This window comes from Mauremys reevesii, linkage group 21, assembly GCF_016161935.1.
Source record: "Mauremys reevesii isolate NIE-2019 linkage group 21, ASM1616193v1, whole genome shotgun sequence".
NCBI classification, from domain to species: Eukaryota; Metazoa; Chordata; order Testudines; family Geoemydidae; genus Mauremys; species Mauremys reevesii.
In genome coordinates, this window is record NC_052643.1 from 24,461,507 (window position 1) to 24,477,616 (window position 16,110).

Below are 16,110 nucleotides of genomic sequence, written 5' to 3' on the forward strand. Positions count from 1 at the left end.
CTAGTCCGGATCACAGTCCTGCTGGTTGAGGATGGTAGAGTTGAAGATCTGAAAGGAGACTGGGAGGGGTGGGAGGAAATCAGGGCTGAGCTGGGACAGTGCCTTCCCATAAGGCATTTCCCCAGCACTGCTCTGTACAAGGCATGCTGTCTGGCAGTAATCCTGGTAACCTTTCCTCTCTCTGTGTCCAGATCACAAGCCCTTTAAACGCCTCCTTAAAGCTGTCTGCTTGAACATATTTGAAAGCTATAAATTGAGACATTTGAAGAAAAGAACAAGGACACAACATTCATCTCCACCACTGAAATATACTGTACTAAGAGAGCTTTTCAGAGGGATAGCATGGAGAAATGGTAGCATATTTTGCTTGTTCATAGTATTGGGTACACATCTGTTTTATAGTTGTTAACCCTGTTTTGATCGTATTCTCATTTCCTACTCTGCTACATTGTTATATATTACCACCATCCATATAAAATAAAATCAGCTACAATAAACTAAAACTGGCAAAGTGTAATTTTAATAAAAGCAAACAAATATACAGAGAATGTTTATAGACAAGTGATAGCAGGCAAAAGTACGACGTTCATAATGCCATCTAGTTGAAAAGATAAAGAGGTGAAGAAACTGGACCCTATTTTGTGTAGAAAAGTTTGGATTTAATCAATTTTAATAGATGATTAATAGCTTTGGATGCATCTTGGTTTGGCAGCTGTTTGGTTATTAGAAAAGCTTTCATCCCAAGTTCATGAGCCTGAAACGATATTTAAAAAAATATACAAAATAACTGCCATGAAATAGTGGCACAGCCTTTTCTCACAAGGGTAGGAAAACTATAGATGGGATCTTAGGAACTGTCATACTGGGTAAGAGCCATTATCCTGTTTCAGGGCTGGTCTACACTACGGGGGGAAATCGATCTAAGATACGCAACTTCAGCTACGTGAATAACGTAGCTGAAGTCGAAGTATCTTAGATCGAATTACCTACCGTCCTCACGGCGCAGGATCGACGTCCGGGGCTCCCCATGTTGACTCCGCTATTGCCGTTCGGGTTGGTGGAGTTCCGGAGTCGACAGGAGCTCATTCGGGGATCGATATATCGCGTCTAGATGAGACGCGATATATCAATCCCCGAGAAATCGATTGCTACCCGCCGATACGGCGGGTAGTGAAAACATAGCCTCAGAGAGCAGACAGCACAAGCTGCTTCGGAGAAAGTTGTAAGAAACCTCCTAGTGGACAAGTATTGAATAACATGCCCATTGGAGAACTTCGCGATCCCATTGGTTAATGGATGGTTTATGCTATGAGGCAGGAGGGTTTATATCCCTTCTAAAATCAGAGGGCCAAACTTTCTACTGAGGTAAACTGGGACATCTACATCAACTTCAATGGTGCTGAGCTGCTTTTCATCAGTGGACAATGTAGGTTATATATTATTAACATTATTAATCCCATCCAATATAGCTGTAGGTGTTCTCATTATCTTTATCAGTGTCCAAGCTTTGATTTCTGCAGAACTCTTGGCCTCAATGCTATCATAGGGCAATGAGTTCCGTAGGCTAATTTTGCATAGTGTAAAAAAAAATTTCCTTTTCTAAGCTTTAAATGTGTGGCCTTTCAATTTCATTGAGTGTGCCTTTGTTTCATAGAGTCATAAATGTTAAGGCCAAAACACTGACCTTCTACATAACACAGCCCAGAGAATTTCACCCCTGCACTGAGCCCAATAACTTGTGTTTGGCTAAAGTAGTTTCCAGAAAGGCATCCCGTTTTGATCTGAAGACATCAAGCAAGATGGAGAATCCACCATTTCCTCTGATAGTTTGTTCCAATGGTTAATCTCCCTCACTGTTAAAAAAATTGTGCCTTATATCTAATTTGAATGTGTGTGACTTTAATTGCCAGCTATTGCTTTTTGTTCTGCCTTTCTCTGCTAAACCGAAGAGCCCAGCAGTACCTGGTATTTTCTCCCTATGAAGGTATTTATACAGTAATCAAGTCACTTGTCAATCTATACTGACTGAGTTCTTTAAAGTCATTTCCCCAGCTCTCAAATAACTTCTGTGGCTCTTTTCTGCACTTGCTCCACTTTTTCAACAGCCTTTTAAAGATCTGAGATATCAGAACTGTACCCAGTATTCCAGTATCGGGCTCATGAATGCTGTATGCAGAGGCGAACCCTACTACGACTACTATATCCAAAGATTGCACTGACCCTTTTTGCCATAGCATTGCACTGGGAGCTCATATTGATTTGCTTGTCCACTATGATCCCTAAATCCTTTTCAGAGTCACTGCTTTCTAAGACACAATCCCCTATTCTGTACGTATAGCCTACATTCTTTGTAACCAGTTGTATGACCTCACAGTTGGCAGTATTAAAACATTTTGTCTGAATGGGCACAGCTCACCAAGATTGTTCTGTATGACTACCATGTCCTCATCATTTACCACTCCATCAATCTCTGTGTCATAATCACATTTTATGATTCCCCTGATTACAAATACTTTTCTGGATCTATCAGTTAGTCAGTTCTCAATCCATTTAACATTTGCTTCATTTATACTGTATCATGCAAATTTTTAATCAAAATGTCATGCAGTGCTAATTCAAACATCTTTAAAAGTCTTTGTTCTTGTATTTACATTCTCTATTTGTTATTTTGCATAACTCTACCATCTGGCTTCCTCTCCAAACTAAACATTCACAGTTGTTTCTGTCTCTGTACATAAGGAAGTCCTACCCATCTCTAATTTTCAACTTGTGCAACCTTAACTCTGCCCCCTTGGTTGTAAATATTCTGATACAGTCTTGAATAACAGGATCACATACTGTTACTGCGACATGACCTCATCCTGATGCACAAATCACACCAACCTTATCAGTAATACACCCCAGCCTCACTCATGCACAAAAGCCAAGACTTTTACAAGTGATTGATGATTTTGGATGCCCAACTTGAGATAAATTAAAGGGGTCTGATTTTCAGATGGGCAGTGCTCAGCACTTTCCAAAAATCAATCCCCTTTAAAATATCGATGCGCAAACATTTGACACATTTGAAAATATTAACCCTTTGCTCTCAAATACACTAGTGCAAATTCAAAATTGACTTCAGCGGACTGAATGAATCCACATTTACACCATGAGAACTGCAAAAAAAATGGCCCAAAATCAGGCACTCATATGTAGAACCCTTGTCTCATTCACTGCACAACATCCAGCCTGCGTGCTGAATGATGAAAAGTGGTAGGTAATCATGCAATTAAGACTGTATTGTAATGCACATGCACAAAGGCACAGCGTCTAAGCTGTATAAGGAACTTTAACTTGCCATTACCTGACTTTTGAGTACTTTGCTTTGTATCTTTAATATTAACATCGTATTTTTAAATTTAATTTCCTAGGTATTTAAAATTAATAAATAAATACTGGAAAGTGGCTATATTTGCTAGAAAGCAGTAGAATACTGTTTTCCGTTGATTATGCATTCTCCGAGGCAAGGGCTCCTGCATTTAATATTATTGTGTGAATCAAAAATATAGTGGTTTAATTAAAAACAAAAACAATCACTGAGTCAAACTTGCCTTTGGTAAATCCAAGATCAAGTAATGAAGCATTGCAAGAGCATGTACAACATTGGCAGTTTTAGCAGGTTGTTGCTTTGGTGCCTGTTCTCTGATATCTAATATTGCGTTCAGTACTTGACTTGCTTCGGCTTGCTGAGCTTCATCTACATTGAGAATGAAACATTTAAGATGGATGGATAGCATACAAGATAACATACTACTAAAACAAGCTAACTATCTGTTCTATTTAGGCATTTATGCCTCACATCATACTGATATCTGATTTCCATACAAATTCTAAAAGTAAGCATATTAAAATCTCTATCTTTTCACCCTCAAATGGCAAGTTTGCTGTTTCAGCCTCTTCTCTGATGTACGTCACAAGTCAATATTTAGATTATTCAGTCATTTAACTGCTGCATCATCAAGGATAGCAAAATGCTGCAATCTACCCTCTAATCTTCTTATTGTGCACCAGGGCCGCCCAGAGGGGGGGGCAAGAGGGGCAATTTGCCCCAGGCCCCGAGCCCCCCGGGGGCCCCCCACCAGAGTTTTTCGGGGCCTCTGGAGCGGGGTCCCTCACTCGCTCCGGGGTGCCCGGCAAACTCTTGCGGGGCCGGGCGCAGGAGCTTCTGCCGCTCCCGGTCTTCGCCGGCTGGGGGTCCTTCCGCTCCGGGGCGGAAGGACCCCCCGCTGGCGAATTACCGCCGAAGACTGAGCGGGACCCGCCGCTGAAGTTCAGCTCGGTCTTCGGTGGTAATTCGGGGGCGGGGGGCCCTTCCGCGGCGGGCCCTCCGCCGAATTACCGCCGAAGACGGGGCTGCGCTTCAGCGGCGGGTCCCGCTTCGGCGGTAATTCCGCGGCGGGGGGGCCCTGCCGCGGGTCTTCGGGGCACTTCGGCGGCGGGTCCAGGAACGGAAGGGCCCACCCGCCGCTGAAGACCCCGGGCTGCCGGAATCCTCTGGGCGGCCCTGTTGTGCACTCCTCCACGTTTGACCATCTGCATCGCTGCCCTGCAGTCATGCTGCGAAGACTGGGCTACGTTACATTTCTGCACTGTGGCAGTCACTCTGGCCATTCCAGTCAGCAGCCTGTTAATCCTAGTTCAAGATCTACATCCCAGGTTGCAAAGGGTGGGTGTAAATTAGAGTTTCTGAAATTTGTTTGCATGTCTGTCTCTAGATCCCAAAGTTACTGCCACTCTATAAGAATGTAACTGTCACCCTGATGTGCTGTTGTACCAATATTGGCACTGGGCCGGCACCCCTGGACATGAATGCAGGAACGGCCACTGCAAAAGGATTTTGACCAAGTTAGTTGTGGCAAGTCAGCAGGAACTGCAGGTGCAGGGGGTTTTCTTCTGTAAGTGGGCCGATCTTTTTATAGGAAGTCTGTGTTGCTTATTGATAATTATTGGAATCATTGTCAGTCTTGTGTGCAGGCTGTTTTCAATCTATCATAGCCCCCCAGGCAGTTTTAAGGGTAATGACATTGGGTCAAAGTTTTGAGGGAGCTATATGAGCCAACACATATAAATCAGATGTTAATGTGTGGCTAAGGCAACCGCTAACAAAACAGGTGGCTGTATTCAGCTCTGAATCAACAAGATGTACATGCCAACTTCTGCCCCAAACTGCAGCACAACATTCTGCTAGAGCAAATACCAGCACCAGGACTGAGGTTCATAAAATATCTGCCTCTGCTCCCAAGGAGGCTTCTGCTAGCTTCTGGATCAAGGTAGTGCAGGAGGTGATCTTTTTCTTTAAGTGTTCTAGATGGGAACCTGTATGTTAGACTACGGTCCAGTTTGACTCGTAAATAAGTGACAACTGGCTAAAAGGGAGCGGAAAATCATCAGAACAGACTGTAAGAGGTTGATTGGCCAGACAATTGTTCAAAAGGAAAGTTTCAGCCACCATATTAGACTCACTTAAGGTCTCCACTAACAATGGTAAATGGCCAGCGCATTCATGTCTTGGCTGAGTGATCCTTCGATACCATGTAGATGGTTACCCACATCAGCAAGACAGATATCATCTGCATATACGTACTTACTGATCTTAGCTGTTGATAAGTCGTAAGTATATATGTTGAAAAGGAAAGAAGGTAGAATGGAACCTTGTGGGAGTCTGTTACAGAGATGCCTAAGCAAACTTGACTGTTTCCAGTTTGCAAGGTGACGCTCTGATTCGTTATCATTTCCATGATAAACCGCACCATCAGATGACATGTGCCTTCAAGGTCTGTAAAATGCAGCACCTTGAGAACTGGCTCTGGAATAGGGTTTGCGGTGCTGGCCCTGAAAGGGGCCCCATTGGAGGATGGCTCTTTAGGGCTGATTGTCACTTAGAATGCAAGCCTGTGTTCTGCATTTTTTCTGCTTTAGTTTCACTTTTGCTATCCACAGGGGATACCATGAGAAGTCAATAGACACGTTTCAGCTTCTAAGAAGTTGCACTATAGAAGTGATTTATACTGCTACACATCATTGTGTTGTCTGTCCTGAAACAGCAAGTCTTGCATTACTGTGATTATTGAAGCTGGCAACATGCAGCAACTTCTTAGTGCAAGATTTTTGCAATAGTTTATGATAAATGGAAGTAATGTCACACAAACATACAGTGAAACATCATCCTGTCCTCTCTGATAATATTCACAGAATCATAGCCATTGGAGATGGAAAAGACAAGCTAGGGCATCTACTCTGTCTTGTCTCCCATCAGTGCAGGACTGTTCCATATAAAGCAGTACATTTGCTAGCATTTAATTTATATGATGGGGCTTCCACAACCCCTGTTCTCAGACTATTATACAGATTAATATATGCCACTTCCAGAACATACTTGTTCATAGAATCATAGAATCTCAGGGTTGGAAGGGACCTCAGGAGGTATCTAGTCCCACCCCCTGCTCAAAGCAGGACCAATCCCAACTAAATCATCCCAGCCAGGGCTTTGTCAAGCCTGACCTTAAAAACCTCTAAGGAAGGAGATTCCACCACCTCCCTAGGTAACCCATTCCAGTTCTTCACCACTCTACTAGTGAAAAAGTTTTTCCTAATATCCAAACTAAACCTCCCCCTCTGCAACTTGAGACCATTACTCCTTGTTCTGTCATCTTCTACCACTGAGAACAGTCTAGATCCATCCTCTTTGGAACCCCCTTTCAGGTAGTTGAAAGCAGCTATCAAATCCCCCCTCATTCTTCTCTTCTGCAGACTAAACAATCCCAGTTCCCTCAGCCTCTCCTCATAAGTCATGTGCTCCAGCCCCCTAATCATTTTTGTTGCCCTCCGCTGGACTCTCTCCAATTTATCCACATCCTTCTTGTAGTGTGGGGCCCAAAACTGGACACAGTACTCCAAATGAGGCCTCACCAGTGCTGAGTAGAGGGGAATGATCACATCCCTCGATCTGCTGGAAATGCCCCTACTTATGCAACCCAAAATGCCATTAGCCTTCTTGGCAACAAGGGCACACTGTTGACTCATATTCAGCTTTTCGTCCACCGTAACCCCTAAGTCCTTTTCTGCAGAACTGCTGCCCAGCCATTCGGTCCCTAGTCTGTAACAGTGCATGGGATTCTGCCGTCCTAAGTGCAAGACTCTGCACTTGTCCTTGTTGAACCTCATCATATTTCTTTTGGCCCAATCCTCTAATTTGTCTAGGTCCCTCTGTATCCTATCCCTACCCTCCAGCGTATCAACCACTCCTCCCAGTTTAGTGTCATCTGCAAACTTGCTAAGGGTGCAGTCCACACCATCCTCCAGATTGTTAATGAAGATATTGAATAAAACCGGCCCCAGCACCGACCCTTGGGGCACTCCACTTGATACCAGCTGCCAACTAGACATGGAACCATTGATCACTACCCGTTGAGCCCGACCATCTAGCCAGTTTTCTATCCACCTTACCGTCCATTCATCCAGCCCATACTTCTTTAACTTGCTGGCAAGAATACTGAGGGAGACTGTATCAAAAGCTTTGCTAAAGTCCAGAAATAGCACATCCACTGCTTTCCCCTCATCCACAGAGCCGGTTATCTCATCATAGAAGGCAATTAGGTTAGTCAGGCATGACTTGCCCTTGGTGAATCCATGCTGACTGTTCCTGATCACTTTCCCCTCCTTTAAGTGGTTCAGGATTGATTCCTTGAGGACCTGTTCCATGATTTTTCCAGGGACTGAGGTGAGACTGACTGGCCTGTAGTTCCCTGGATCTTCCTTCTTCCCTTTTTAAAAGATGGGCACTACATTAGCTTTTTTCCAGTCGTCCGGGACCTCCCCCGATCGCCATGATTTTTCAAAGATAATGGCCAATGGCTCTGCAATCTCATCGGCCAACTCCTTTAGCACCCTCGGATGCAGTGCATCCGGCCCCATGGACTTGTGCTCGTCCAGCTTTCCTAAATAGTCCCGAACTACTTCTTTCTCCACAGAGAGCTGGTCACCTCCTCCCCATACCATGCTGCAGAGTGCAGCTGTCTGGGAGCTGACCTTGTCTGTGAAGACAGAGGCAAAAAAAGCATTGAGTACACTAGCTTTCTCCACATCCTCCGTCACTACGTTCCCTCCCTCATTCAGCAAGGAGCCCACACTTTCCTTGACTTTCTTCCTGTTGCTAACATACCTAAAGAAACCCTTCTTGTTACTCCCAACATCTCCGGCTAGCTGCAACTCCAAGTGTGATTTGGCCTTCCTAATTTCACACCTGCATGCCTGAGCAATACTTTTATACTCCTCCCTGGTTATTTGTCCAATCTTCCACTTCTTGTAAGCTGTTTTTTTGTGTTTAAGACGAGCAAGGATTTCACTGTTAAGCCAAGCTGGTCGCCTGCCATATTTACTTTTCTTCCTACACATTGGGATGGTTTGTTCCTGCAACCTCAATAAGGTTTCTTTAAAGTACAGCCAGCTTTCCTCGACTCCTTTCCCCGTCATGTTATTCTCCCAGGGGACCTTGCCCATCAGTTCCCTGAGGGAGTCAAAGTCTGCTTTTCTGAAGTCCAGGGTCTCTGTTCTACTGCTTTCCTTTTTTCCTTGTGTCAGGATCCTGAATTCGACCATCTCATGGTCACTGCCTCCCAGGTTCCCATCCACTATTGCTTCCTCTACTATTTCTTCCCTGTTTGTGAGCAGCAGGTCAAGAAGAGCTTTTCCCCTAGTTCAGGGGTGGGCAAAGTACGGCCCGCGGGCCACATCCGGCTCGCGGGACTGTCCTGCCCGGCCCCCGAGCTCCTGACCCAGGAGGCTCACCCTTGGCCCCTCCCTTGCTATCCTCCATCCCCCGCATTCTCAGCTCGCTCGCTCCGCTGCTGGCGCAATGCTCTGGGCGGCGGGGCTGCGAGCTCCTGGGGCAGTGAGCTGCGGAGCCCGGCCTGACCCAGTCTCTGTGCTGCACGGTGGCGGCGGCTGCGTGGCTGTAGCGCCGCCAGCCAGCGGTGCTCCAGGCAGTGTGGTAAGGGGGCAGGGGACGGGGGGGTTGGATAGAGGGCAGAGGAGTTCGGGGTGGTGGTCAGAGGGCGGGGGTGTGGATAGGGCAGAGGTGGGCAAATTACGGACCGCGAGCCACATCTGGCCTGCGGGGCCATCCTGCCCAGCCCCTGAGCTCCCAGCTGGCCCCGGCCCCTCCCCGGCTGTCCTTCCTCCCCCGCAGCCTCAGCTTGCTGTGCTGGCAGCGCGGCATCCTGGCTGGCTCCGGGGCTGGGTGGCGCGGTGCAGGGGCAGATTTACAAGTGAACACAGGGTGCCCTGGCAAAGGCCCCCCAACAACAGGGGGACCCAGGGCCAGGCACTCGGGCAACTCAACACTGGCTGCACTGAAATCATATGCAGGCGGGCGGTGCAGATGGCGGGAGCGCAGGGAACGCAGGCGGAGGACTCAGGGGGAGCACTGGGAGGCCACGCAGCCGGCCAGAGAGAAGCGCCCCTTTGAAGGGGAAACCGCCGCTTCTCTCTGGCTGTGCGGCTGCCCCTGCTCCTGTTGAGTCCTCCGCCCATGTTTGCGGGGCCACATTCCGAAAGGGGCTGGGGGGGGGAAGATGGATAAGGGGTAGGGTCCTGGAAGGGGGCGGTCAGGGTGTGTGGGGGTGGATGGAGGGGGGTTGGTTGGGGACAAGGAGCAGAGGGGTTGGATGGGTTTGGAGGTTCTTGGGGGGCAGGAAGTGGGAGGGGGTGGATAAGGGGTGGGGGGCAGGCTGTTTGGGAGGGGGCACAGTCTTCCCTACCTGGCCCTCCATACTGTTTTGCAACCCCAATGTGGCCCTTGGGCCAAAAAGTTTGCCCACCCCTGCCCTAGTTGGTTCCTCCAGCACTTGCACCAGGAAATTGTCCCCTACACTTTCCAGAAACTTCCTGGATTGTCTGTGCACCGCTGTATTGCTCTCCCAGCAGATATCAGGGTGATTAAAGTCACCCATGAGAACCAGGGCCTGTGATCTAGCAACTTCTGTTAGTTGCTGGAAGAAAGTCTCATCCACCTCATCCCCCTGGTCTGGTGGTCTGTAGCAGACTCCCACCAAGACATTACCCTTGTTGTTCATACTTCTAAATTTAATCCAGAGTTCTACTGGTTAAGGAGATAAGGGGCCATACAGATACCTCAACAGGCTGAAACTTCACTTTAGTGGGTTTCAACTTAAATAAGAAAAATGTAAATAACTGAAAATGTTTCAATGTAAACTAATTTCTGAAAGATAGTGGCATCAAAATCTCAATTCTCAAAGCTAATGGCTCAAAGAGACCCCACTGGATTTAGTCTATAGAAATGTCAGACTCCCAAGACTCATATAAAAATAAACAGTGGACAGGACTAGAGAACATTCTATGGCTCCTTCCCTTCAAATTATTCTGTGTTCTATGAATAATAATAATAATAATAATAATACTGAAAACTGGATTTACTCAGAGGTTCTTCACTGATTTCCTCTTCTTCAGACAATATATTAATTTCTGCTGGAGACGTGAGAGTTTGTGATTGGACTTGAATCAGTCTACTGAAATGGGCATGCCAGATATCAGTTACCTATTGAGAAGGAAAGAGAATTAACATACAAAATTATATTATTACACAATATTTAAAAAGGGCATGCATTTTGCCCTTTCCTTTTCCTCATTTTCCAGTACATTGCTGTGACGTTATTGATATAAATGGGGACCATATAGAACATGGGTTGCAACCAAGGTCCTGTAGTGGCACCAAACCTTAGGTAAAGGGGGTCATCTAAGGTGTATAAGACCAGGTTAGGGGTTGCTGGTTATGATTATGCTGTCTGTATGTCTGTGTATCATTTTGTAGTTGAAGTTATAAGTATTGGCTCTGTACTGTCTGTATTTTGTATTATGCTCGGCTTCTGGGAAATATCCCAGACAAGCTGGTGTTAGCCCTGCCTAGCTGGCTTGATGGCCCATTAAGGACCATCAGCTACACAATTGACCCATGGAGAGAAGGCAGACACGCCTTGTGACTCAGCAAAGTATGCAGAGACTTGTCCATGTGACTGCAGACTCCATTTTGCTGTAATTTTCCACAGTGAGGACAAAGAGATTCTTACACCTGGAAAAGTCTATATAAGGCTAATGCCTCATCTCCATTTTGTCTTCAATCCTGCTTCTGACCTCTGGAGGGACTTTGCTACAAACTGAAGCTCTACACAAGGGACTGAACGACCCATCCCAGCGGGGGATGTATTCCAGAGACTTAATTTGAACCTGCAGTTTACTCCATCACTGCTGCAAGCCTGAACTAAAAACTTTGCCATTATTGTATGTAATTGATTCCATTTAACCAATTCTACCTCTCATCTCTACCTTTTTCCTCTTGTAAATAAACCTTTAGATTTTAGATTCTAAAGGATTGGCAACAGCGTGATTTGTGGGTAAGATCTGATGTGTATATTGACCTGGGTCTGGGGCTTGGTCCTTTGGGATCGAGGGAACCTTTTTCTTTTATTGGGGTGTTGGTTTTCATAACCATTTATCCCCAGGACGAGTGCACTGGTGGTGATGCTGGGAGACTGGAGTGTCTAAGGAAATTGCTTGTGTGACTTGTGGTTAGCCAGTGGGGTGAGACCAAAGTCCTTTTTGTCTGGCTGGTTTGGTTTGCCTTAGAGGTGGAAAAACCCCAGCCTAGGGCTGTGACTGCCCAGTTTAAGCAATTGGTCCTGATTTGGCACTCTCAGTTGGGTCCCGCCAGAACAGCTCCGTCACAATTGCTCAGTACAGTCTTAAATGATTCAATTGCCTGGGCCACCACCGATTATTCCATGTTCTACCAGCTCTCATCATTATGATTTTTTTTTTCAAATGTTCATCTTAAACTTTGCTCAGTTCCATTCTATTCTCCTAAGCCCATCTTCCCTGGCTAAGGTGCTCATTAGACTCATCTTCCTTAGCTGTGCGACTGTTTAACCATAATGCAAATGTATTAGTAGCAAAATTGGTTTTTATAGCAGGGTTTGGCTGAGCTATATAGACAGGTGGGGAACAAAGAGTGTTAACTCCATGTTTAAAATAATGTTTGAGGCTAGGTGATCTCAAGAATATATTTTAAATACAGGATTAACATGATTTGGCCCCATAAACAGGTAAAATTGTTAGCAATTTGCTTTGCTTTGACTGTTTGAACCATGTTTAAAGCCATTTTTAAAGACAGTTCTAAAGCCAGTGAAGACTGGAACAATCTAAATGATTCTTGTCCTTGATGTCTATGGTAAAGCTGTGAAAAAATTCACTAAGAAGCCTTCACCATCTCATAATCAGCTGGAGTTTGTTAACACTACAACTGCACTCCTGCAAGGAAGTAGGCTTGCAGGATCCAGTCCTAGGGAATAGCAGCATCTATCACCCAGCAAGTTACCAGTACAACCCTCAGTGTTGCGCTAAAGCTTGGGTTATAAAATGTCTTCACTGAGTTTCATTTGTACTATTTAAGAAAGTAGGTTACTGTACTGAATAAAATGTGGGATACGATTCTGGGATCACAACTGCATAAATTCTCAATGCAGGATATACTGACTCAACATATTAAACTGTACATTTAAAAATGTATTTAAATTATAAAAGTGAATAATAACCTTACTCCTTAAGAAAAATTACTGCAAATGCAAATATAAATTTTTAAAAGGTCTATGTTTACATCTTTTTTAAAATCTGATTTTTTTTAATTGATCTTTCTCTATCCTGGCTGTAACTCCGAGAAATATTTGGATAAGAAGTAGCTTACTTTCATGCTAATAATAATGTCTTGTTTTAAGTCCTGGCTCAGCAGAGCACTGAAGCACATACATAACTTTAGCACGTGAGCAGTCCCATTAGCTGCAATGGGACACAAAGTTAAACACATATTAAAAGTGTTTGCAAGATTGGGGCGTAAAGTGGCACTTTCACACTTGGCCCAGGGTCATTATAACATTAAGGGGAGTCGATAACACAAACATTGAGAATAACCTCAAGAGATCTTGTAAATATCAGATAAATTTACTGGTGCTACTAACCTCAGTGTATAATGAGTCTGCAATGTCCATTTTGTTCTGACGAAAGAACACATTAGCCATGTGGAAATAACCTCCAGATGTACTAATGTCATGTGTTCCAAATGCACAACTGGCAAAGTAAATCTGAAATATGTATTAAAATATAATCATATAAACTTAATAGTCACATCAAAATAAGTTTGGGGATAGGTTTATTAACTTGAAGATTAGCAATATTTTATTTATTTCTTCTATTTCCACCCAATATTAGATGCAAAATTAATTATATTTAATTCCAAGTTTAAAATGTTGCACCAAAACCATGCAGATTCTCCCTTTTTCTACAAAGGACTGAAAACCTCCCTCATGTCCCTAGCTAGGAATACTCCTGGTCCAGAAGCATAGAGATGTCAAAGTTGGCTCCTAAGAATCCCTGAACAGGGGCTGAACGGAGACATCGCCACAGCATGCTGCACTCTAGCTATCCTCTCAACTGCTGTTTGGTTCTTAAGGAACTCTAGCCATGATGGCAAGGATTAGAGCAGCCCCTAGGCAGCTTTAGCATGCACCAGGAACAGGCAGAGAATAGACAGCCATTACTGACTCCCTGACAGGCCCCCAGGTTTGGGAGGCCCAATGGAAACTGGATACAGCAGAGACTCTTCCCCATTACGCTTACAGACTAAATATACATGGCTGCAGTTTATAACTGCCAGGACCGGATTTTAGTCACCTCATGTCCTCATTTACAACTGTGCAAAGTGGGTGTGAAATGTTATCAAATCAGGGTAGTAATGGACCAGTGTAAATGACAACACTGCATACACACAAGGTACAACACAGTGGTAAATCTGAGTCAGTATCTCTGAAATTAATAAGAACAAAACTATTAGATGGAGAGAAAGAAAGGTTACTTAGTAACTATAGTTGTTAGAGGGCTTTCTCTTCACCATCTCCCCTGGTTCTTGTCATGCAGACAGAAAGCAAAAGACCAGAAGTCTGAAGTGCAGGCAATGCAATGTTTATTGGGGTTAGTTTCCAGCAAGCCTGTATACCATAACTCTGACACCACAGAGCCTTGTTTCCCAGTGTCCCATCTCCCCCCTCCTCAGTAGGCATAATTATACCTGAAATGCATGCCCACAGTGCCACCCCTTATAACTTATGGTCATGTTCCATTTTGGGGGGGTCATGAGTCTGGGGTCTTCATCCCACCCCTTTTGTACCCCATGGGAGGGGTAAAGCGTGAGGTTTGCTACAGTCAGGAGCAGGCATTTCTTTGATCTTTTAGTGTTTTACCTTCCCCCCAATCTCCCCTTACCCCTCCCAACTGGTTGCTTGCCTTGCCTTGAGATAGGAGTTGAGGCAGTCTTCAAGTGTGCGCTCATACATTATACTCGCACCATGCCCGGTAACACTTCAACTGCTATTATCTGTTCCCATTATACTAACAAACCCATCTGGCTTTGGCAAAAGCAACATACACAGTGTCTTTGTCCTTTCTTTACTCATGTGTGTATCATAAAATAAAAAAGGCAGGCAAAAATACAGACCTGAATCCTACATTGGCACTAGCACTCCTAACAATAATCACTCAACTGGACTGACACCACTGATCCACACTCATGGGAGCAGCTAAGTGATAACCCAGGCAAAGCAGTGGCCATTAGGGCTGTGTGCATTCTCCCTTGCAACAATGAAAGTTTGGACCAGAGACTATGGACTTAATACATCTTCCAGTAAAGCCTATGGAGAGTCTTTAGAAGGAACTGGATCAGGTCCTGTATAAGAGCAGCAGCCCTGACCTTGTTCCAGTTACTTTCTATTTAATCAGAATCCCCTCAGTATTCTCTGAAGGAACAAGGCAGGTGGGTGAGGGTAGATCTGTACTGACAATCACTCAAGGAAATACAGTTATTAGGAAAGTAACTTTTCTCCTAGTACTGACAGCAAAGCCCACACTTGGGAGATTAAAAAGCAGCAACATCTCCTCCTAAGGAGGGGCATCTGAGAACAGTTAAAGTTTGCAGGACTACTCTCCCAAAGGATCATGTGGCAAAAAATGTATGGGGAAAATATTATGGAAGCAGTTGTATAAATAGTGCAATAAATAGTGTAACTTGTCTAACAACAATGATCAAGAAATAAGAGCATTGCAAGTATAAAATGGACTACTTGTTTAATGATAGGCAACTACAAAAGGTTGCAGTAGGAATGTATATCTCAACTGAATGGAAAGGCTGATAAGTGTTATTTAATAATACTATAAAAAAAGCATAGGGAATACACAATTCACAGAAATAAGAGTAATTACTAGAACACAACTTTGGATAAGTACCGACATGTTGTCTGTTGTATCTATCTAGCACAGGTTTTTCAAAGGTGATTCTTAGCATGGTATCGAAAATCTGTACTAGAATCTAAGTGTCTGTTGGGGTTTCCTAACAATTTCTACATTGACTGTATACAATTATTAGGAATTTTTCTCCTACTTCTGTATTTTATTCTACGTACATCAGTAGCCAGGTGGTATAAAGACTCTTCAAAATTTCCTTTAGCAGCATAGAGGAGACCCAGGTTACGATGCAATTTAGACTGAATGCCATTACTGCAGTCAGAAGTTTTGAGGACAATCCATTGAGCTTGTGAGAGGTATTCCTCTGCCTGGGTAAGATGGCCAAGACCTGAAATTATATTTCAAGGAAAAAGAGGACAAATGTTGTCAGCAATTTTTTAGAAGCTTAGAGAATATAGCTCTTTGTGCCATTCAAACAGTTGGACTAGGATGCCGCGACTACACAGCCTGCAGCAGGGCTTTACCATTGCTAGTGAAGACCTGCCCATAGGCATGAATGTCACCTAGCCGTCTGAGTCTGAATGGGTCATTAAAAAGGACTGGCTGAGGCCAACCCCATATCAATGAAGTATGGAGAAGACAATCACCAGAACATTGACATCTACCAATCAGTGACTGAAACAGAAATGGATTTCCCTACCTCTCAGCAGGGAAGCAAAGCAAAGATCCCAGCTCAAGAACAAAGGACTGGAAAGGTGTGAGATGGGA

General features: G+C 44.5%; 1 protein-coding gene across 1 annotated transcript in view; it reads right to left on the reverse strand.

The window, feature by feature from the left end:
• Window positions 1–498: 498 nt before the first annotated feature.
• Window positions 499–16,110, reverse strand: part of ZMYND12 (zinc finger MYND-type containing 12) — a 38,309-nt gene continuing 22,697 nt past the window's right edge. The window contains exons 4-8 of the mRNA XM_039509380.1: window positions 15,561–15,730; window positions 13,068–13,190; window positions 10,477–10,597; window positions 3,594–3,739; window positions 499–754 (exon numbers count right to left, since the gene is read on the reverse strand). Coding sequence (XP_039365314.1) covers window positions 635–754; window positions 3,594–3,739; window positions 10,477–10,597; window positions 13,068–13,190; window positions 15,561–15,730 — 680 coding nt within the window. The 3' untranslated portion in view covers window positions 499–634. The remainder of the gene's footprint in view (window positions 755–3,593; window positions 3,740–10,476; window positions 10,598–13,067; window positions 13,191–15,560; window positions 15,731–16,110) is intronic.